This window comes from Lutra lutra, chromosome 11 (genome assembly GCF_902655055.1).
Source record: "Lutra lutra chromosome 11, mLutLut1.2, whole genome shotgun sequence".
Taxonomy (NCBI): Eukaryota; Metazoa; Chordata; class Mammalia; order Carnivora; family Mustelidae; genus Lutra; species Lutra lutra.
In genome coordinates this window covers 107943076-107966357 of record NC_062288.1, presented here as the reverse complement: position 1 = coordinate 107966357, position 23282 = coordinate 107943076, and the positions used below count along the sequence as shown (strand labels likewise).

The 23282-nt window shown below is 54.2% G+C and overlaps 1 protein-coding gene across 1 annotated transcript in view; it reads left to right on the top strand.

Annotated features, from left to right (window-relative positions):
- PTPRN2 (protein tyrosine phosphatase receptor type N2) overlaps nucleotides 1–23282 on the top strand; it is a 730665-nt gene that overhangs the window by 249176 nt on the left and 458207 nt on the right. Inside the window, 1 exon segment of the mRNA XM_047695171.1 lies at nucleotides 5378–5540. Coding sequence (XP_047551127.1) covers nucleotides 5378–5540 — 163 coding nt within the window.

Sequence of the window (23282 nt, the reverse complement as noted above, 5' to 3'; positions counted from 1 at the left end):
TTTAAAATTCACCCCTTGGACTCTCTATTTTCTGTGCCGCTTTCCTGAGCCATGTCTACACAGCTTTCCTGAGTCATGTCTACACAGCTTTCCTGAGCAGGCTCGGGCCACTCAGTGAGGGTGTCTCTTGCCCCTGGAATGTGACTGTCCGACGTTCTGACACTTCTGCCTTCCGTCCCCCGGCACTGGTCCAGGTGCTGCTTCTGGCCCGGAGAATGCCAGCACCTAGCACGTGCCTTTCACGATGTTGACATTGTGGAGTCAGTGAAGGAAGGACAGAATGAATGACCTGCTGTTGCTTTGAATTATTACGTGGGCAGCCATACCAGCCGAGAACCCTTTCTCGGCTCCGTCAGTCCACAGGGAATGCATTCCGCATACTGGTCTCTAGAGCATTCTGTTCTTGATGGACTCGTGCGGACCCACACCTGGCCGGAGATACACTTGGCGTGCTTCACACAGGACAGCTGACCTGTACAGAAATTAACTGGCCCGGATGAGGTTAGGATTGTGCGGGATGCCCGCCCCACTCTGCTCCTGACCAGAGTGAGCACCGTGTGTGAGAGCAGCAGGGTGGCCCCGCACTGATCACAGATCCCAAACGTGAGGAACAGAGGGAAGCGGGAGGGGTCCCTGAGAGCCGAAGTCTGCCGTTTGCCGATACTCTGAGAGCAGGAGGCCAGCAGTGCATCCGGGACTCCCGCCAGTTCTCGGGACCGTGCCTGGGAGCATCGCATCAGGTGTCTTTGAAGGGTGTATGTGGAGAGTCAACTGTTGTCCAGGGCGGTTCCCGTTCCTGGGAGAGGAGTGAGACCCGGTTCACTGTGTGCTCTCTAAAGCTGGTCTTCCTAGTCGGGGTTGTTTTCTTGAGCAAACTGGGGCCTCTCATGTTGTCTGGAGCCAGAAAATCAGTCACGCGACTGGAAAAGGGAGCAGTGAAGTCCGACGCGTAAAACAGTTTTAGTGTTTTTGAGGTGGAAAATACGTACTTACCAGGTTTTGACCTACTTCAAGCAGAACGACAGGTGAAAGCCCATTTGCAAGTTAACTGGTCCAGGACCGCCCAGTGAAGTGAGAGCCACACCAGTCCCTCCAACACCTTTATATATATTTACAGCGTCGCAAACAGACCCGTCATACACCCACCGGGAAAGGAACGATGGTTTAGAGGCACTTTTTTTTTTTTTTTTTAATATTTTATTTGTTTATTTGACAGAGAGCTAGAGAGAGAGCACAAGTAAGCAGAGTGACAGGGAGAGGGGGAGAGAGAGAAGCAGGCTCTCCGCCGAGCAGGGAGCCCGATGTGGGACTCGATCCCAGGACCCTGGAATCATGACCCGAGCTGAAGGCAGCCACTTAACCAACTGAGCCACCCGGGCGCCCCTAGAGGCACTTTTATGAGCTTTGCAATTAGTCCTGAGAAAAGACTACCAGAGTCGTAAACCAACCTCAGTTAAGATACACCCCGACCCCACACAGCACGGGATTTCATCCGTTCAGTGATGGTCCGGGAAACTCTAGCCATGGTTTGAGATCAAGGAACCGTGAAGCCCTCGTCATTGGCCCACGTGTGAGGTCCGATTCGGTATAGCCTGAAAAACCAGGCAGCTTTATCCATGAGATGAATAAACACAAGAAGAAGATTTTCTGTAAGTCCCAGCTTTTATGAAATATGTACAAACACCACACCTAACAGTAGCAATCCGTTCTTGAAAACCAGACTTCCAACGTGCGGAAGTTAGTCGGGATCCTGGTCCCATTACTGTAAGTGGGAAATCTGTGATGAGTTACAGACCCACCTAACCCTCAGGAATGTCCTGAAGGGGTCAGAACCACGCTAGAGACCCCTGTGTAAGTCACAAACTACCGTGCTTGTAGGAAGAACTGAACGTACTGTTTCCTGGTCCCTAAAAGTGGAAATGGTTATTAGCAAATCGGGCATTTTATTTGCAGTAACACAACCTAACTCAGAGGACAAGAACATGGACACAGACCAAACACAAATGCAGACACACACACAGACATACCCAGAAACACGCATACACGTATGGACACGCATACACACAGACAAGTAGACACTTATGTAGACACACACATGGGACTGTGAGTGGGGAAACCACGTCCCCACTTTTCCTGCATGTATGGTTTTTCTAAGGCCTCCCGCTGTGCTTGGGGAACTGAGGGCCCTCCTGTCAGCACATCAAAACACCTCACTCCTAGAATTCTCATGAGACTTTACCATAGTTGGTATACTTGTAAGTAAAAGTGAAAATCGAATGATTGCTTAAAAACAAAGTCCCTCCAAATGCAAAGGTCAGGTCAGAAACGATGGGAAGAGATGAAAACAGCAGATGCGTCCATGACCCCCGTGTGCGCCGCTTTTCTAGACCTCGTTCTGACATCGGGTGAGCCGTGTGTGTTTCTAACAGGCTGGGGCATTTTTGTTCAACGTCAAGGGCACTTCTGGCAGATAATTAAAAAAATACAAATTTTGAAACTGAGTATTTACTTACATGAAGGTCAAATGCATTTAGTATGCGAAAAACCCACTTACACATATTGCTATGTAAATGTCAGATCTATAATCGTTTACAATCATTTATTATTCAGAGATCAGCCGCCACAGTGATCAACGCCCACTACGGAGAGCACCGTCTGAGGTGAGACAGAGTTGCTGTAGGAAACATGTCCCGTTCTCTCTGCACAAACAGTATTTGTGGCCATCGAAGAGGCCAAACAGAGATGGGGAGAATCATGTTTTATGTAACTTAAAAACTCATTTCCCTTAAAAAAAAAATAAAGGGAAATAAGACATTTTTCTTTCAAATTAGGCCATAATTTGATCACCCCACCACACCACAATGATCAGTTTCGGACCCTGAACTCACTTTCACGGGTAACAGCCCCAAACGTTAGCGTTTCACATCATTAACCTGTGAAGTGACACTTAGGAACTGTATTAACTCGGGATGTCCTGGGTATGTGGGCGAGTTCACTCACTCAGCCCACACATCTGCCTTCAGCAGCGGCTGGGAGTCCTGGGGTTGGTGCAGGGAAGAGGACGGAGAGGAGCGTGAGCCCTTCCTTCGGGCGGCTTACGTGCCAGCAAGGGGAGAGCCAGCAACAGAAGCGCCTGGTCAAGAAGGCAGTTCCCGGTAGGAGCGAGCGCTGTAGGGCCTGCGTTCTGGGGCGCTCTGGTGAGCGGTGATGAGAGCCTACCTCCGGCCGGATGCTGGGGAAGCGTCCCTGAGCACGAGGTGACCGAACGATCAGGAAGTGGGACGTGACTGGAGCTGTTACCTGGGAGTGATGGGACCTGGGGTCCTTTCCCCAGAGGCCCCCATGGTTCCGACCAGCAGTGGCGAGAGCCAGAGGCTCGGGCTCTTGGCCACCCAGGCTGCTCAGGCCTGACTGCACGTACCCCAGACGAGCCCTGATGCTGGGGTAGACGTGGATGGATGGGGGCGTATTTCTGCGTCAGCCTGAGGGAATGCATGGACGTGTGGCTACGGAAGAGAGAAAAGATGGGACAGCGGCGAAGCCTGTGGTCTACGGCCAGAGCTGCGTTGTCACCTGCCGAGATGGCTGGTCATTGGGCACAGCAGGGCCAGCCGTGGGCAGCACAACGAAGGAGAGAAAGGAGACGGGGAGAAGAACTTGGGAGGAGACGGTCTGGGGAGCTGCCAGCCGCTGTGGATTGCATGGGTGTCAGGACCAGGTCAGACCTTGGGACCCAAGGTCAGAGTGTGTGACAGAGGCTCTCTGCACATAGCATCTAGCTGTGTGGTTTCTTGCTCCATTTAGGATGCATCTTGGCCTTTGGGGACAGGTGACATGCACACAGCAGAGGTGTCCGTGGATGGGGATTCTCTGGTCACTGCGTCTGGGCTGAGAGAGGGGTGGCCCCAGAGGTCAGCTCTTCACAGTCAGGGCAATGGGGGGAGGGGAGCCGATCCAGACAGGAGGCTGCTGAGGGACAGTGTGAGTTCCCACGTCCGTGTCCTGGCACCTGTTCGGACCATGGCCCTGCCCGTCTGCAGGTGGCAGGCCACCAGCTGCCCCATCTGTGCCCCTCGTTAGGGCCAAACGTGTGGCTTCAGAGCCACGTCCATCTGGCCACCATATGAAAAACAAACAGCAGGCATCCTGTGTGTCCTCCAGCCTCTGGCCCGTCTGCCCAGCACAGCCCGTGCGCACACATGGCTTTTTGGTGGCGACAGTCCCACAACCGGAAACATCTAGCCCCGCCTTCGTCTCCTGCTGTGACCCAGCACAGACTCCGCTGCGTCCACGGCCCTGTGGGTCAGACGCTCTGCCGGGGCCCCAGTGAGCTGAAGCCCGGGTGCGGCAGGGCCCTTCTCACGGGCCAGGCTGGGTGTGTGTCCCCCTAGTGCGTTCTCCAGCTGGTGGCCCGGCCTCCCTCGGGGCTGGAGTCTTCCTACGCGACGTCGCTCTGACACCAACTTCCACCTCCTTGTCCTCTTTTAAGGATCTGTGATCATGCTGGGTCCTGGGGGGACACGGGGTCATCTCCCTGCCTTCGGTTTGGCTGACTGTGGACCTCCTGCCCCGCCGCGGCCCCCGTGCCCGGGAACCCAGCACATTCACAAGCCTTGGGGGTCGGGAGTGGCGTCTCAGGGTCACTGTAAACCACACGGGGGAGTTTTCCTGCTTCCTTGCTGTGCCGCCTCTGGGCAGCTGTGCCTGTGCGGTGTCTGGAGGTTTTGGGAGGTGGCGGGACGCGGGAGGGCCCGGTTTTCTTCCACCTCCTGGGCACTGGGCCTCCATTACGAGGAGACGTGCCCCTGCCCGGCTCAGTTCTGCAGCCTCCATCTGCGCCCCAGCTCAGGCCGGGCCTGCCCTCGCTCAGACCTCACACCTGCTCTCAGCTCTTTGTTTCGCTTTTGTCTTCTCTGCTGTCCCCTGACCCCTGTCCCAGCCAGTCCGCTTCCCTAGACCTCAGACCCCCTTCTGTGTAGACCCCCCGGCCCCCGGGCCGCTGCATAGGTCGCTCTCTGCTTCTCAGATGCTGGCGGACTTGTAGGAAGTCCACCTGTAGCTGGTCTCCCATCCCCGGGGCTCAGAGCGGCCAGGCTGGGAGCACGCTCCAAGCCTGACCCTCTCCGGGGTCATTCGTCAAGTCCCCACCTCGGCTCCAGGGTGCGTCAGAGCACCAGGCTCCGGGGGTGCATGCGAGATTCAAGCCCGTGGCTGACATGTGCTGGGGGCAGGACCTCACCGTCTGGCCACGAGGCCCGTGTCCTCGCTTGGCACTGAGGCTGTCCCGTGTGCATTCGTCTCGCGTGAAGCAGATGCCTGGACGGCTAAGCCACGGGGACGAACGTGTGACTGGCTCACGGTTCTCTTGGCTTTTCAGGAGCTTGGAGCGGAGCGCAGAGAAGGAGCGAAGGCCCAGTCTGCGGGAGGCCGGTGCCCTGGCCAGGGCTGTCCAGCGTTACTTGCCGTACCTAGAGGCCCTGTCGCAGGCCGCGGCTCCGAATGCTCATCCCAAGACCAGGCCAGACAGACCAGCAGCTCAGGTGACCGCTATCACTCGCCCTGTGGCCGGGCATGTCTCCTACCTGCCAAGGGCTGTTTTCTCTGTGTGCACACCAGGCCCGACCTCAAGTCCTGGGCATTCACTGGTTTCTCTCCTGTGCCGTGTGGGTCGGGGCACACGCAGAGAATGACCCTGGACCCTTTTACAGTCGCACACGCGTGCTCACGAGTCCAGCAGTGGTGGCCCATCCACCATCCGCACTGAGTCACTCAGTGGTCTGGGTTGCTTAGGGGCGAGGGTCTTTGGGGCATCTTCCCTGGGGCGGGAGCCTTAGAAAGCCCACCATCAAACACAGACATGACACCTGGAGGCAGCAGAGAGGGTGTGGAAGGGCCCACCCTCACCCCCGGGACCCAGGACAGCAGTGGGCACACAGCTGGGAAGGAGCACGAGGGGACCCCAAATTTGGCTGGAATTCGGTGGACACGGTTGGCCGGCCGTCCCGGTGGGTTGGGACGTGCTGGGGTCCTGCTGCTAGTCTCGCCTCTCGGGAAGCCTGTCTGCCGGGTGCACCTGCCCACACAGGCTTCCCACACGCAGTGTCCGGGGAGGAGGTCATTTACACCAGCGCCGGCAGGGCCGTCCAGCCATCGCAGGTTGTTTAAAAGAACGTTGTAGAGCAACAACTGCAAATCTCCGTGAGCCTCTGAGACGGAAGAGAGCGGCTGCTTGTTAGACGGGAGTTGCCAGGTTTCGGCTGCCCTGGAAGGAGCAGGCCTAGAGACCATCAGAGCCGGGGCCCTCGGCATCCCAAGAACGGTGTTTGGACGCAGCGTTGAAGTCCAGGGTGACCGTGGGTGTGTCAGCTACTTGGCCGCAGGGGACACGCGTCTTTCTTGGTCGTGTCCCCTGCATTGGCCGTAGGTTCCTCTCCACAACGGACTCACGGCTGACGGAGCTCCTCTTCCCTGGAGCCCTGCTGGGGCTTCGTCGGAGGATGGCCGTGGCTCCGGGAGATGTGGGGGAAGCAACGTGGGTCCCTTTTATATTTTCCTGTCGAGGAGCCGCTGAGATCCTTGAAGCCCGCTCTGGGCTGGGGGTCTGGTTGCGCCCTGCACGCTCCTCCGGAGGGCTCGCCGCTGGGGGGTCTCAGAGTGGCCTTCGCCCGGGCCTGGCCTCTGAGGAGGTACAGAGCCAGGCGTGTTCCCGGGTGCCGTGACCCTGCGCGGGAGGGGTGGTGAGGTTAGCGGGGGCGGGGAGCTCCCCACAAACACGTGTCTGCCCTGGGTCATGGAATGTGTCTGCCTGGCTCGTGGCGTCCACCTGACGGCACAGCTCTTCCTTCCGGCCTCACAGGACAGCCTGGCGGGAGGGAGTCCCGGCGCGCCGGGAGGGCCCACACCACACGCTGTGCTTGGCCCAAACCTGCTCCGGCCTGCACCCTTGGCCGGCTTCTTAGTGCGGACCCTGCCGGGGTGGAGCTGGGTCCACTTCACACTAGTTTCTCAGTGTGAAGATGTTTTACTCATTCGCTGATTCTGACCGAGCCCTTCCTACGAGCCAGACGCTCGGCAGGCCCCGCGGGGCAGGAGATGGGGTTGGCACGGACTCTCCTGGGGGAGCTGGCAGTGGGGAGAAGCGGTGGGCGCGATGCCGGATGCTCTGGAGCGGGTTCAGAGCCCGTCCCCTCGGTGCTGTGTGGCCTTGGGGCAGATGCTCAGTCTCTCCGGCCCAGGGCACTGGCCAAAAGGTGCACGCACGGCCCAATGGCCACGGTGAGGCTGCAGGGAGACAGTGCACGTCCAGCTTTCGGGGAAGGCCTCACTTAATAGTCGACGTTACTTCTCGTCATGAACAGTCTTCAGAAACGCAGGGAAAGTATGTCGGGAATCTGGAATCCAGTTGCTGGTTCTTGCTGGTGTCCCCGTCTCCTGAGCAGGACCGAAGTCGCGGCTGTGCTTGACGACATGGGTTCTGTCCGCGCTCCGGCACCGCATGGCCCCATAGCCCCGGTCCCACGGCTGTGCCTACTGCCCAGCACACCAGAACGCCAGCACCTCCCGCAGTCCTGAAGACGGGTGACTGAAGCTCACGCAAGCCTAATAGCATCGTGTCATCTGCCTCCTTTGTCTGCTGTGTCCTTATCACACAAAGCTTCGTGCTCAGCCTTGGCTTTGGCTGTGGGTTTTTGGGCGTCTGTAAGGGAGACGTTGCCTCGTGACCCTGCGTGTTGGACCCAGCGTTGGTTGTGGAGGGGGGAAGGGCAAGAGAGTCGTTAAAAGTTCTGCAGACTCGGAAGACCCAGAAGATGCCTGAGTGAAGGAACCAGCTGAAGTTTCTCGGTGGAGTGGCTCACCACGTTCCCCTAGCCTAAGTCTGGGGTCTTCTCTGTGTGCTGCACAAACTGAAGGGAGGTGGCGGGCTCCAGGGCCGCAGCTCGTCTCCGTCCCACAGGGCGCTTGCGAAGCCTCCTCAGCTGTCCCCGCTGGTGTGGGGAGCCCCAGCCTTCATTCTGAAGCCAGCACGTTTCCCCTTCAGCGTGGTCATCATGCACTTAGCCTTGCACTAAAACGGGGGAGTCAAGTTTAGATAGAGTCTGCGCCCTGGACGCGGAGGGCGCAGGGAAGGCACCCAGGTTCTCCGCCATATCGCCGTGCTGTCCGTGCCCTACTCCGAGGAAGCCGACAGCACGGCGTCAGGGTCAGAAATCAGCGGCAGCCGATGGTGGGGCCTCGTGAAGGGGGACCCCGGGGACTCCAGGGCCGGGAGTGCTGGGAGGGACGGTGGCCACACCATGGGACAGCTCCTGGGGGCTCTTGGGTTGGTCCCAGGGCATGACCTCCCGAGTGGTGAATGACTCTGCCGGACCAGCCTCCATGGGTCCGGTGAGGCCTGTGGTGGTGCTGGGGTGCGTGACTGTGTAGCTTCCTCACGCCAGCCAGTAGGATTTGCTGCCGTGTCTTTGCAGCCCTGGCTCCTGTGCGCCACAGTTCTGCCACTGACCGTCTGGACATCCATCCTGGATTGCTCTAAAGGTGGCCTTTCCATTCCAGAAGAAAGTGGGACTGGTGTCTTTCATGGACCCCAATTCCTTCGAGAGCCTGTGTCTGAAAGGTGGGGCCGCTGCCTCTGACTCCACCCTGGGGCCACTGGAGGCACAGGGAGAAGGGGCGTCTGTCCCTGCCTGCACTCCGTGTCCGTAGAGAGAGACGGGAGCGGGGCTGGCGCTGGTCTCACCGCGCATGCCGTCCATCGACACGGCCAGGGTTGGCTTCTGTAGTCCTTAAACATCTGGCAGGAGTGCCATCTACCAGAGTTTGTCTGGGCACTTTCCCTCACAGATGTCCCCGTGTAGTCATGGACTCTGCGATCATCCTGCCACGTGGCCGTTTTAGCGCTACATCACAAGGGTTATTCAGAAGATGAGCACACGGAGAAGGAGAGCGAATGAGCACGTGGTGGCGCTTCTGGCTTAGGCTTTTTCTTCTGTGTTGAGACGGATGCTTCTCAGTGTTAAAAAATGCATGAAAACCTAGAACTTGTTATTTTCTCTGTCCAGTGTCATCTCTCTGATGAACAACGACTGGACAGAGCAGAAGTCCGTGACCGGACGTTACCAACGCTGCCCAGCGGACTTCTTTGCTATAGAAGTACAGCCAGGCAGGGCCGGGAGCAGGGTTTTCTCCTCTCCGGCCTCTCGAGTGTTGAAAGTCTATGTTGGAAATTTAAGCTTAATACACCCATGATCTTTCAAGGTGCAACCAATTTCCAGTGAATTATTTGATAAATAATCTTTTTCTATGTATCTTCAAAAATCTAGCTCTAGCATAGGGTCCGAGAAACATTGTGAGTTATTACCTTCGAGGCTTTAATACGAATTACATCCTAACCGAAGCCCGAGGGGGTCAGAGGGCACTGCTGTCCTCACGTGCCCTGTGTTGTCGGGGCTGGGGGCAGCTGCGGCTTGTACTAACCTCAGCAGCACTGGCTGCGCATCATCCTGGCCGTCCCTACGGAGAACACAGTCCTTCTCAATTTACAGTATGCTGTTGGGAAGTTTAAAACCCAAATTCATCACTCGGAAATGCTGTGAATTAACTGTTCTATTTTGGAGACATTGTCTCGGCACGAGCATTCTCATGTTCTACAGGCTGTGTGCTATGTGCCGGGTGAGACAGGGAAACCCTAAGCCTGCGCTGGGACCTCACAAGTACTCCCCAGGGGGAAGACGTGCGCACACAGTCAAGGATAGAGCGGCTCTGTGGGGAAGTCTCCAAATAAGGGAGGCCTGTGAACCAGATGGCGAGTGGGCCCGTGAGGGCTCCTCAGGGTGGGTACTGGGAGCAGCAGGAGGTCAGCAGGTGGACTCAAGTGCAGAATGTCGGGAGACCGCCCCAGTCCCACCCGAGCAGCATGGACAGGCCAGGTGAGCTACCAGTCCTAGCTTTTAGAAATCCCTTGGATTGCTGATGATACAAAGAAACTCAAATGGATAGATTTCCAAAAACTAATGAGGTCATTCTAGGGGAGAAGAGGCCCCACTCCTTTCATACAGGCTGCGGCAGCAGGAGAGAAGCCAGCTGTAGGAGGGATGGGAAGAGTGCGACCCCAACCTTAAGAAACCATGGACAGTGCATGGGGGCTAGTGTGGGGACAGGGGCCCCAGCTGCAGCTGCACAGAGCACTGAGTGTGTGAGAAGGCAGTATGCCATGGGGGGGCAGGACGGGGGCGCCAGACCCTCTGAGCACTCCTCAGCAGCCCTCCGGAGGCTTGGGACGAGGCAGAGCAGTGGGAGAAGATCTACCCTGTGGGGAGCAGAGAGGTGGGGCCCACACACTGGTCTTGGCTGTAAATCAGAGACAGCTCCCGAGCTCCGAGGAGTGGCAGCTGTCTGCAGAGCATGAATCCATCCTCAGAGTCATGCTAGGGCTTAGATCCCAGCACTGCTGAAGAAAAGACTTGATCCCACCCTCATCTTTGCATAGCCCATGCCTCATGGAGAGGTGACATCATACATTCACATGCTTCTCACCTAAGTCCCCAGGGTCCAAGGGAGAAGCCCAGACCCCCTTCTCTTGCAGTGTGGGGGTGGTGATGCTGCAGGGGCAGGGCTGGGTGGGGGTCACCAGACTTCTTCTGCCCTTAGGGCAGTACAGCTGGCATTTGTTTTATAGACTCTTGTCTTTGGAATCGGGGGGAGGGGGGAGTGTTTCAATCTGTTCTGTGTTCTGGGAAAAAAGCACACAGCATAACTGTAGCCGGGAGTTACTGAGTCTGATTCTGCAACAAAACCAAAGCCCAGTTCCAGTAGAGCTCACATGAATTCAGCCCTACAATAGCAGACTGGCAGAGAAGGACTTGCTGTCGCCCAGGCACAAATATTACTTCCATCTCTACTATTCTTCATACAAAACCTGGTTTACCTTCAAGAACTGGGAGACACGTGAAGGACAAGAAGAGGTGACTCATGGTCGAGAGGAAGGAGGCAATAGAAGAGTAAGGGTGCCCAGATGTGACTCAGGTGGTGTGACTCATGGTCGAGAGGAAGGAGGCAATAGAAGAGTAAGGGTGCCCAGATGTGACTCAGGTGGTGTGACTCATGGTCGAGAGGAAGGAGGCAATAGAAGAGTAAGGGTGCCCAGATGTGACTCAGGTGGCGTGACTCATGGTCGAGAGGAAGGAGGCAATAGAAGAGTAAGGGTGCCCAGATGTGACTCAGGTGGCGTGACTCATGGTCGAGAGGAAGGAGGCAATAGAAGAGTAAGGGTGCCCAGATGTGACTCAGGTGGCGTGGACTCATGGTCGAGAGGAAGGAGGCAATAGAAGAGTAAGGGTGCCAGATGTGACTCAGGTGGCGTGACTCATGGTCGAGAGGAAGGAGGCAATAGAAGAGTAAGGGTGCCCAGATGTGACTCAGGTGGTGTGACTCATGGTCGAGAGGAAGGAGGCAATAGAAGAGTAAGGGTGCCCAGATGTGACTCAGGTGGTGTGACTCATGGTCGAGAGGAAGGAGGCAATAGAAGAGTAAGGGTGCCCAGATGTGACTCAGGTGGCGTGACTCATGGTCGAGAGGAAGGAGGCAATAGAAGAGTAAGGGTGCCCAGATGTGACTCAGGTGGCGTGACTCATGGTCGAGAGGAAGGAGGCAATAGAAGAGTAAGGGTGCCCAGATGTGACTCAGGTGGCGTGACTCATGGTCGAGAGGAAGGAGGCAATAGAAGAGTAAGGGTGCCCAGATGTGACTCAGGTGGCGTGACTCATGGTCGAGAGGAAGGAGGCAATAGAAGAGTAAGGGTGCCCAGATGTGACTCAGGTGGCGTGACTCATGGTCGAGAGGAAGGAGGCAATAGAAGAGTAAGGGTGCCCAGATGTGACTCAGGTGGCGTGACTCATGGTCGAGAGGAAGGAGGCAATAGAAGAGTAAGGGTGCCCAGATGTGACTCAGGTGGCGTGGACTCATGGTCGAGAGGAAGGAGGCAATAGAAGAGTAAGGGTGCCCAGATGTGACTCAGGTGGTGTGACTCATGGTCGAGAGGAAGGAGGCAATAGAAGAGTAAGGGTGCCCAGATGTGACTCAGGTGGCGTGACTCATGGTCGAGAGGAAGGAGGCAATAGAAGAGTAAGGGTGCCCAGATGTGACTCAGGTGGCGTGACTCATGGTCGAGAGGAAGGAGGCAATAGAAGAGTAAGGGTGCCCAGATGTGACTCAGGTGGCGTGACTCATGGTCGAGAGGAAGGAGGCAATAGAAGAGTAAGGGTGCCCAGATGTGACTCAGGTGGCGTGACTCATGGTCGAGAGGAAGGAGGCAATAGAAGAGTAAGGGTGCCCAGATGTGACTCAGGTGGCGTGACTCATGGTCGAGAGGAAGGAGGCAATAGAAGAGTAAGGGTGCCCAGATGTGACTCAGGTGGCGTGACTCATGGTCGAGAGGAAGGAGGCAATAGAAGAGTAAGGGTGCCCAGATGTGACTCAGGTGGCGTGACTCATGGTCGAGAGGAAGGAGGCAATAGAAGAGTAAGGGTGCCCAGATGTGACTCAGGTGGCGTGACTCATGGTCGAGAGGAAGGAGGCAATAGAAGAGTAAGGGTGCCCAGATGTGACTCAGGTGGCGTGACTCATGGTCGAGAGGAAGGAGGCAATAGAAGAGTAAGGGTGCCCAGATGTGACTCAGGTGGCGTGACTCATGGTCGAGAGGAAGGAGGCAATAGAAGAGTAAGGGTGCCCAGATGTGACTCAGGTGGCGTGACTCATGGTCGAGAGGAAGGAGGCAATAGAAGAGTAAGGGTGCCCAGATGTGACTCAGGTGGCGTGACTCATGGTCGAGAGGAAGGAGGCAATAGAAGAGTAAGGGTGCCCAGATGTGACTCAGGTGGTGTGACTCATGGTCGAGAGGAAGGAGGCAATAGAAGAGTAAGGGTGCCCAGATGTGACTCAGGTGGCTGTGACTCATGGTCGAGAGGAAGGAGGCAATAGAAGAGTAAGGGTGCCCAGATGTGACTCAGGTGGTGTGACTCATGGTCGAGAGGAAGGAGGCAATAGAAGAGTAAGGGTGCCCAGATGTGACTCAGGTGGTGTGACTCATGGTCGAGAGGAAGGAGGCAATAGAAGAGTAAGGGTGCCCAGATGTGACTCAGGTGGTGTGACTCATGGTCGAGAGGAAGGAGGCAATAGAAGAGTAAGGGTGCCCAGATGTGACTCAGGTGGTGTGACTCATGGTCGAGAGGAAGGAGGCAATAGAAGAGTAAGGGTGCCCAGATGTGACTCAGGTGGCGTGACTCATGGTCGAGAGGAAGGAGGCAATAGAAGAGTAAGGGTGCCCAGATGTGACTCAGGTGGCGTGACTCATGGTCGAGAGGAAGGAGGCAATAGAAGAGTAAGGGTGCCCAGATGTGACTCAGGTGGCGTGACTCATGGTCGAGAGGAAGGAGGCAATAGAAGAGTAAGGGTGCCCAGATGTGACTCAGGTGGCGTGACTCATGGTCGAGAGGAAGGAGGCAATAGAAGAGTAAGGGTGCCCAGATGTGACTCAGGTGGTGTGACTCATGGTCGAGAGGAAGGAGGCAATAGAAGAGTAAGGGTGCCCAGATGTGACTCAGGTGGCGTGACTCATGGTCGAGAGGAAGGAGGCAATAGAAGAGTAAGGGTGCCCAGATGTGACTCAGGTGGCGTGACTCATGGTCGAGAGGAAGGAGGCAATAGAAGAGTAAGGGTGCCCAGATGTGACTCAGGTGGCGTGACTCATGGTCGAGAGGAAGGAGGCAATAGAAGAGTAAGGGTGCCCAGATGTGACTCAGGTGGCTGTGACTCATGGTCGAGAGGAAGGAGGCAATAGAAGAGTAAGGGTGCCCAGATGTGACTCAGGTGGCGTGACTCATGGTCGAGAGGAAGGAGGCAATAGAAGAGTAAGGGTGCCCAGATGTGACTCAGGTGGCGTGACTCATGGTCGAGAGGAAGGAGGCAATAGAAGAGTAAGGGTGCCCAGATGTGACTCAGGTGGCGTGACTCATGGTCGAGAGGAAGGAGGCAATAGAAGAGTAAGGGTGCCCAGATGTGACTCAGGTGGCGTGACTCATGGTCGAGAGGAAGGAGGCAATAGAAGAGTAAGGGTGCCCAGATGTGACTCAGGTGGCGTGACTCATGGTCGAGAGGAAGGAGGCAATAGAAGAGTAAGGGTGCCCAGATGTGACTCAGGTGGCGTGACTCATGGTCGAGAGGAAGGAGGCAATAGAAGAGTAAGGGTGCCCAGATGTGACTCAGGTGGCGTGACTCATGGTCGAGAGGAAGGAGGCAATAGAAGAGTAAGGGTGCCCAGATGTGACTCAGGTGGCGTGACTCATGGTCGAGAGGAAGGAGGCAATAGAAGAGTAAGGGTGCCCAGATGTGACTCAGGTGGCGTGACTCATGGTCGAGAGGAAGGAGGCAATAGAAGAGTAAGGGTGCCCAGATGTGACTCAGGTGGCGTGACTCATGGTCGAGAGGAAGGAGGCAATAGAAGAGTAAGGGTGCCCAGATGTGACTCAGGTGGCGTGACTCATGGTCGAGAGGAAGGAGGCAATAGAAGAGTAAGGGTGCCCAGATGTGACTCAGGTGGCGTGACTCATGGTCGAGAGGAAGGAGGCAATAGAAGAGTAAGGGTGCCCAGATGTGACTCAGGTGGCGTGACTCATGGTCGAGAGGAAGGAGGCAATAGAAGAGTAAGGGTGCCCAGATGTGACTCAGGTGGCGTGACTCATGGTCGAGAGGAAGGAGGCAATAGAAGAGTAAGGGTGCCCAGATGTGACTCAGGTGGCGTGACTCATGGTCGAGAGGAAGGAGGCAATAGAAGAGTAAGGGTGCCCAGATGTGACTCAGGTGGCGTGACTCATGGTCGAGAGGAAGGAGGCAATAGAAGAGTAAGGGTGCCCAGATGTGACTCAGGTGGCGTGACTCATGGTCGAGAGGAAGGAGGCAATAGAAGAGTAAGGGTGCCCAGATGTGACTCAGGTGGCGTGACTCATGGTCGAGAGGAAGGAGGCAATAGAAGAGTAAGGGTGCCCAGATGTGACTCAGGTGGCGTGACTCATGGTCGAGAGGAAGGAGGCAATAGAAGAGTAAGGGTGCCCAGATGTGACTCAGGTGGCGTGACTCATGGTCGAGAGGAAGGAGGCAATAGAAGAGTAAGGGTGCCCAGATGTGACTCAGGTGGCGTGACTCATGGTCGAGAGGAAGGAGGCAATAGAAGAGTAAGGGTGCCCAGATGTGACTCAGGTGGCGTGACTCATGGTCGAGAGGAAGGAGGCAATAGAAGAGTAAGGGTGCCCAGATGTGACTCAGGTGGCGTGACTCATGGTCGAGAGGAAGGAGGCAATAGAAGAGTAAGGGTGCCCAGATGTGACTCAGGTGGCGTGACTCATGGTCGAGAGGAAGGAGGCAATAGAAGAGTAAGGGTGCCCAGATGTGACTCAGGTGGCGTGACTCATGGTCGAGAGGAAGGAGGCAATAGAAGAGTAAGGGTGCCCAGATGTGACTCAGGTGGCGTGACTCATGGTCGAGAGGAAGGAGGCAATAGAAGAGTAAGGGTGCCCAGATGTGACTCAGGTGGCGTGACTCATGGTCGAGAGGAAGGAGGCAATAGAAGAGTAAGGGTGCCCAGATGTGACTCAGGTGGCGTGACTCATGGTCGAGAGGAAGGAGGCAATAGAAGAGTAAGGGTGCCCAGATGTGACTCAGGTGGCGTGACTCATGGTCGAGAGGAAGGAGGCAATAGAAGAGTAAGGGTGCCCAGATGTGACTCAGGTGGCGTGACTCATGGTCGAGAGGAAGGAGGCAATAGAAGAGTAAGGGTGCCCAGATGTGACTCAGGTGGCGTGACTCATGGTCGAGAGGAAGGAGGCAATAGAAGAGTAAGGGTGCCCAGATGTGACTCAGGTGGCGTGACTCATGGTCGAGAGGAAGGAGGCAATAGAAGAGTAAGGGTGCCCAGATGTGACTCAGGTGGCGTGACTCATGGTCGAGAGGAAGGAGGCAATAGAAGAGTAAGGGTGCCCAGATGTGACTCAGGTGGCGTGACTCATGGTCGAGAGGAAGGAGGCAATAGAAGAGTAAGGGTGCCCAGATGTGACTCAGGTGGCGTGACTCATGGTCGAGAGGAAGGAGGCAATAGAAGAGTAAGGGTGCCCAGATGTGACTCAGGTGGCGTGACTCATGGTCGAGAGGAAGGAGGCAATAGAAGAGTAAGGGTGCCCAGATGTGACTCAGGTGGCGTGACTCATGGTCGAGAGGAAGGAGGCAATAGAAGAGTAAGGGTGCCCAGATGTGACTCAGGTGGCGTGACTCATGGTCGAGAGGAAGGAGGCAATAGAAGAGTAAGGGTGCCCAGATGTGACTCAGGTGGCGTGACTCATGGTCGAGAGGAAGGAGGCAATAGAAGAGTAAGGGTGCCCAGATGTGACTCAGGTGGCGTGACTCATGGTCGAGAGGAAGGAGGCAATAGAAGAGTAAGGGTGCCCAGATGTGACTCAGGTGGCGTGACTCATGGTCGAGAGGAAGGAGGCAATAGAAGAGTAAGGGTGCCCAGATGTGACTCAGGTGGCGTGACTCATGGTCGAGAGGAAGGAGGCAATAGAAGAGTAAGGGTGCCCAGATGTGACTCAGGTGGCGTGACTCATGGTCGAGAGGAAGGAGGCAATAGAAGAGTAAGGGTGCCCAGATGTGACTCAGGTGGCGTGACTCATGGTCGAGAGGAAGGAGGCAATAGAAGAGTAAGGGTGCCCAGATGTGACTCAGGTGGTGTGACTCATGGTCGAGAGGAAGGAGGCAATAGAAGAGTAAGGGTGCCCAGATGTGACTCAGGTGGTGTGACTCATGGTCGAGAGGAAGGAGGCAATAGAAGAGTAAGGGTGCCCAGATGTGACTCAGGTGGCGTGACTCATGGTCGAGAGGAAGGAGGCAATAGAAGAGTAAGGGTGCCCAGATGTGACTCAGGTGGCGTGACTCATGGTCGAGAGGAAGGAGGCAATAGAAGAGTAAGGGTGCCCAGATGTGACTCAGGTGGCGTGACTCATGGTCGAGAGGAAGGAGGCAATAGAAGAGTAAGGGTGCCCAGATGTGACTCAGGTGGTGTGACTCATGGTCGAGAGGAAGGAGGCAATAGAAGAGTAAGGGTGCCCAGATGTGACTCAGGTGGCGTGACTCATGGTCGAGAGGAAGGAGGCAATAGAAGAGTAAGGGTGCCCAGATGTGACTCAGGTGGCGTGACTCATGGTCGAGAGGAAGGAGGCAATAGAAGAGTAAGGGTGCCCAGATGTGACTCAGGTGGCGTGACTCATGGTCGAGAGGAAGGAGGCAATAGAAGAGTAAGGGTGCCCAGATGTGACTCAGGTGGTGTGACTCATGGTCGAGAGGAAGGAGGCAATAGAAGAGTAAGGGTGCCCAGATGTGACTCAGGTGGCGTGACTCATGGTCGAGAGGAAGGAGGCAATAGAAGAGTAAGGGTGCCCAGATGTGACTCAGGTGGCGTGACTCATGGTCGAGAGGAAGGAGGCAATAGAAGAGTAAGGGTGCCCAGATGTGACTCAGGTGGCGTGACTCATGGTCGAGAGGAAGGAGGCAATAGAAGAGTAAGGGTGCCCAGATGTGACTCAGGTGGTGTGACTCATGGTCGAGAGGAAGGAGGCAATAGAAGAGTAAGGGTGCCCAGATGTGACTCAGGTGGCGTGACTCATGGTCGAGAGGAAGGAGGCAATAGAAGAGTAAGGGTGCCCAGATGTGACTCAGGTGGCGTGACTCATGGTCGAGAGGAAGGAGGCAATAGAAGAGTAAGGGTGCCCAGATGTGACTCAGGTGGCGTGACTCATGGTCGAGAGGAAGGAGGCAATAGAAGAGTAAGGGTGCCCAGATGTGACTCAGGTGGCGTGACTCATGGTCGAGAGGAAGGAGGCAATAGAAGAGTAAGGGTGCCCAGATGTGACTCAGGTGGCGTGACTCATGGTCGAGAGGAAGGAGGCAATAGAAGAGTAAGGGTGCCCAGATGTGACTCAGGTGGCGTGACTCATGGTCGAGAGGAAGGAGGCAATAGAAGAGTAAGGGTGCCCAGATGTGACTCAGGTGGTGTGACTCATGGTCGAGAGGAAGGAGGCAATAGAAGAGTAAGGGTGCCCAGATGTGACTCAGGTGGTGTGACTCATGGTCGAGAGGAAGGAGGCAATAGAAGAGTAAGGGTGCCCAGATGTGACTCAGGTGGCGTGACTCATGGTCGAGAGGAAGGAGGCAATAGAAGAGTAAGGGTGCCCAGATGTGACTCAGGTGGTGTGACTCATGGTCGAGAGGAAGGAGGCAATAGAAGAGTAAGGGTGCCCAGATGTGACTCAGGTGGTGTGACTCATGGTCGAGAGGAAGGAGGCAATAGAAGAGTAAGGGTGCCCAGATGTGACTCAGGTGGTGTGACTCATGGTCGAGAGGAAGGAGGCAATAGAAGAGTAAGGGTGCCCAGATGTGACTCAGGTGGTGTGACTCATGGTCGAGAGGAAGGAGGCAATAGAAGAGTAAGGGTGCCCAGATGTGACTCAGGTGGTGTGACTCATGGTCGAGAGGAAGGAGGCAATAGAAGAGTAAGGGTGCCCAGATGTGACTCAGGTGGTGTGACTCATGGTCGAGAGGAAGGAGGCAATAGAAGAGTAAGGGTGCCCAGATGTGACTCAGGTGGCGTGACTCATGGTCGAGAGGAAGGAGGCAATAGAAGAGTAAGGGTGCCCAGATGTGACTCAGGTGGCGTGACTCATGGTCGAGAGGAAGGAGGCAATAGAAGAGTAAGGGTGCCCAGATGTGACTCAGGTGGCGTGACTCATGGTCGAGAGGAAGGAGGAAATAGAAGAGTAAGGGTGCCCAGATGTGACTCAGGTGGTGTGACTCATGGTCGAGAGGAAGGAGGCAATAGAAGAGTAAGGGTGCCCAGATGTGACTCAGGTGGCGTGACTCATGGTCGAGAGGAAGGAGGCAATAGAAGAGTAAGGGTGCCCAGATGTGACTCAGGTGGCGTGACTCATGGTCGAGAGGAAGGAGGCAATAGAAGAGTAAGGGTGCCCAGATGTGACTCAGGTGGCGTGACTCATGGTCGAGAGGAAGGAGGCAATAGAAGATTAAGGGTGCCCAGATGTGACTCAGGTGGCGTGACTCATGGTCGAGAGGAAGGAGGCAATAGAAGAGTAAGGGTGCCCAGATGTGACTCAGGTGGCGTGACTCATGGTCGAGAGGAAGGAGGCAATAGAAGAGTAAGGGTGCCCAGATGTGACTCAGGTGGTGTGACTCATGGTCGAGAGGAAGGAGGCAATAGAAGAGTAAGGGTGCCCAGATGTGACTCAGGTGGCGTGACTCATGGTCGAGAGGAAGGAGGCAATAGAAGAGTAAGGGTGCCCAGATGTGACTCAGGTGGCGTGACTCATGGTCGAGAGGAAGGAGGCAATAGAAGAGTAAGGGTGCCCAGATGTGACTCAGGTGGTGTGACTCATGGTCGAGAGGAAGGAGGCAATAGAAGAGTAAGGGTGCCCAGATGTGACTCAGGTGGCGTGACTCATGGTCGAGAGGAAGGAGGCAATAGAAGAGTAAGGGTGCTCAGATGTGACTCAGGTGGCGTGACTCATGGTCGAGAGGAAGGAGGCAATAGAAGAGTAAGGGTGCCCAGATGTGACTCAGGTGGCGTGACTCATGGTCGAGAGGAAGGAGGCAATAGAAGAGTAAGGGTGCCCAGATGTGACTCAGGTGGTGTGACTCATGGTCGAGAGGAAGGAGGCAATAGAAGAGTAAGGGTGCCCAGATGTGACTCAGGTGGCGTGACTCATGGTCGAGAGGAAGGAGGCAATAGAAGAGTAAGGGTGCCCAGATGTGACTCAGGTGGCGTGACTCATGGTCGAGAGGAAGGAGGCAATAGAAGAGTAAGGGTGCCCAGATGTGACTCAGGTGGCGTGACTCATGGTCGAGAGGAAGGAGGCAATAGAAGAGTAAGGGTGCCCAGATGTGACTCAGGTGGCGTGACTCATGGTCGAGAGGAAGGAGGCAATAGAAGAGTAAGGGTGCCCAGATGTGACTCAGGTGGCGTGACTCATGGTCGAGAGGAAGGAGGCAATAGAAGAGTAAGGGTGCCCAGATGTGACTCAGGTGGCGTGACTCATGGTCGAGAGGAAGGAGGCAATAGAAGAGTAAGGGTGCCCAGATGTGACTCAGGTGGTGTGACTCATGGTCGAGAGGAAGGAGGCAATAGAAGAGTAAGGGTGCCCAGATGTGACTCAGGTGGCGTGACTCATGGTCGAGAGGAAGGAGGCAATAGAAGAGTAAGGGTGCCCAGATGTGACTCAGGTGGCGTGACTCATGGTCGAGAGGAAGGAGGCAATAGAAGAGTAAGGGTGCCCAGATGTGACTCAGGTGGTGTGACTCATGGTCGAGAGGAAGGAGGCAATAGAAGAGTAAGGGTGCCCAGATGTGACTCAGGTGGCGTGACTCATGGTCGAGAGGAAGGAGGCAATAGAAGAGTAAGGGTGCCCAGATGTGACTCAGGTGGCGTGACTCATGGTCGAGAGGAAGGAGGCAATAGAAGAGTAAGGGTGCCCAGATGTGACTCAGGTGGCGTGACTCATGGTCGAGAGGAAGGAGGCAATAGAAGAGTAAGGGTGCCCAGATGTGACTCAGGTGGTGTGACTCATGGTCGAGAGGAAGGAGGCAATAGAAGAGTAAGGGTGCCCAGATGTGACTCAGGTGGCGTGACTCATGGTCGAGAGGAAGGAGGCAATAGAAGAGTAAGGGTGCCCAGATGTGACTCAGGTGGCGTGACTCATGGTCGAGAGGAAGGAGGCAATAGAAGAGTAAGGGTGCCCAGATGTGACTCAGGTGGCGTGACTCATGGTCGAGAGGAAGGAGGCAATAGAAGAGTAAGGGTGCCCAGATGTGACTCAGGTGGCGTGACTCATGGTCGAGAGGAAGGAGGCAATAGAAGAGTAAGGGTGCCCAGATGTGACTCAGGTGGCGTGACTCATGGTCGAGAGGAAGGAGGCAATAGAAGAGTAAGGGTGCCCAGATGTGACTCAGGTGGTGTGACTCATGGTCGAGAGGAAGGAGGCAATAGAAGAGTAAGGGTGCCCAGATGTGACTCAGGTGGTGTGACTCATGGTCGAGAGGAAGGAGGCAATAGAAGAGTAAGGGTGCCCAGATGTGACTCAGGTGGCGTAGTGATGAGGAAGGGACACTTTGATAAGGAAATATATTGAAGGATTGGGTGGGAAAGGTGAGAAACACACATGAACAAATAGAAAACTGGAGCAGAGAGACGGAGACAATAAAGGAACACCAAATGGAAATACTAGAATTGAAAGCGATAGGATCAGAAATAAAGCATCATTTGATGAGTTTAGTAACAGACCAGACACAGCAGAGGAAAGAATCTGTGAATCTCAAGTCCGGTCAATAGGAAGATCAAAACGAAGCCTAAAGAACATAAAAGAAGTACAAAAAACGAACAAAACGTCCAAGATACATGAGGCACTATTAGATGCTCCAAATTTGTGTAAATGTCATCCCAGAAGGGAATGTAAGAAAGAGATGGGGTAGAAGACGTATTTTGAAGAAATAATGCCTGGGATTTGCCCAGAATTGGTAAAAGACATCAACACATGGATACAAGAAGCTTAATGAACCACAAGGAGGATAAATAGAAAACAAAATCTAGGCATATTGTAATCAAACCAAGGAAAACCCAAGACAGAGAAAATCTTAGAGGTGTACTGAGGAGAAGAAAGACATCGTATCTTGGGGAATAATTGTGAGAAGGAGTCTTACTTCTCATTAGGAGACTAGAAGACAGTAGAACATAGAGTACTGAAAGAAAAGGAAAAAAGTCCATCAATTTAGAATTCTGTGTTGTTCAAAACTGTAGAAGAAACAGGGAAAAATCCGTGTCTGGAAGACCCCCCGCTACAGAAATCATAAACAAAGTGCTTTGGCTTAAAGAAAAATGACGCCATAGAGAAACCCATATCTAAAAAACAGAATGAAAATGACTGGGAGTGGTAAATTTGCAAGTAAATATAAAAGATACATACACATAAGAGGTCTAAGATTTTGACGAAGACTATTGCATATTTAAAAGAAAATCATAGAAATGTATTTCGGGGTTTGGGGCGTGTGGGTGGCTCAGTCGTTTAAGCATCTGCCTTTGGCACACGCAGGTTGTGACCCTGGGCTCCTGGGCTGGAGTCCGACGTCGGGCTCCCTGCTGGACGGGGAGTGTGCTTGTCCCTCTCCCTCTGCTGCTCCCAGCTGCTCATGTGCTCTCGCGTGCACGCACTCTCTCAAATGTGTAAATAAAATATTTTTTTTAAAAAGTATTGGGGAGGTTATAGCTTATGTGGAAGAAAAGTAAATGGCAACAGGAGCACAAAAGTGATTTTGAAGTTTTGTAGTATTACATGAGAGTGCACTATAATAAATATAAACATTTTAACTTACACAGCATCCATCTTAATAAGTAAGCAAAAATAGGTATAACTAAAAGTCAATTCAGGGATAAAATGAAATGCTGAAAATGCTTTATTTATCCATGTGAAGGAAAGAAAGGAGGAGGTAAGGGAGGAATAAAGACCTCGTGGGCTGAATATAAAACAGATATCAAGAGAGCAGACTTAAGTCCTCCCGTGCTGGTGATGGTGTCATGCAAATGGGCTGAGCCCTCCACGTGAAAAGCAGGGATATTGAAGTTTAATAAAAGCAGAGAACAATTAACTATATTCTACTAAAGCCAAATCACATGAAATTAGAAAGACCTATGTCAGTTGGAAGTGAAAGTGTGGAAAATATACACAAAGGAAACTCTGGATAGAGCTGCTGCGGCTCTGTTGTTGCTGAAGGGCACGTCAGGACCCACGGCGCTGCGACACACTCGCGTGTAAGAATGACCCAGTGATCAGTTCGTTATAGGACGCGAATCTGTTTCATGAACCTAACGTCAACACTTCAAATACCTAAAGAAAAACTATGAGAATACTAAGAGAATTACACAAGTCCGCAGTCATTTTTAGATATTTTAACTCTCCTTTCTCAAGAACTTCTTACACAAATAGATAAAATATCATTAAGGATATAAAAGATTTGAATAATACCATCAGAATCTTAATCTAATGGATATTAATAGAATGATAATATCCATAAAAACTGCTGAATACAGGGGCACCTGGGTGGCTCAGTGGGTTAAGCCTCTGCCTTCAGCTCAGGTCATGATCTCAGGGTCCTGGGATCGAGCCCCGCATCGGGCTCTCTGC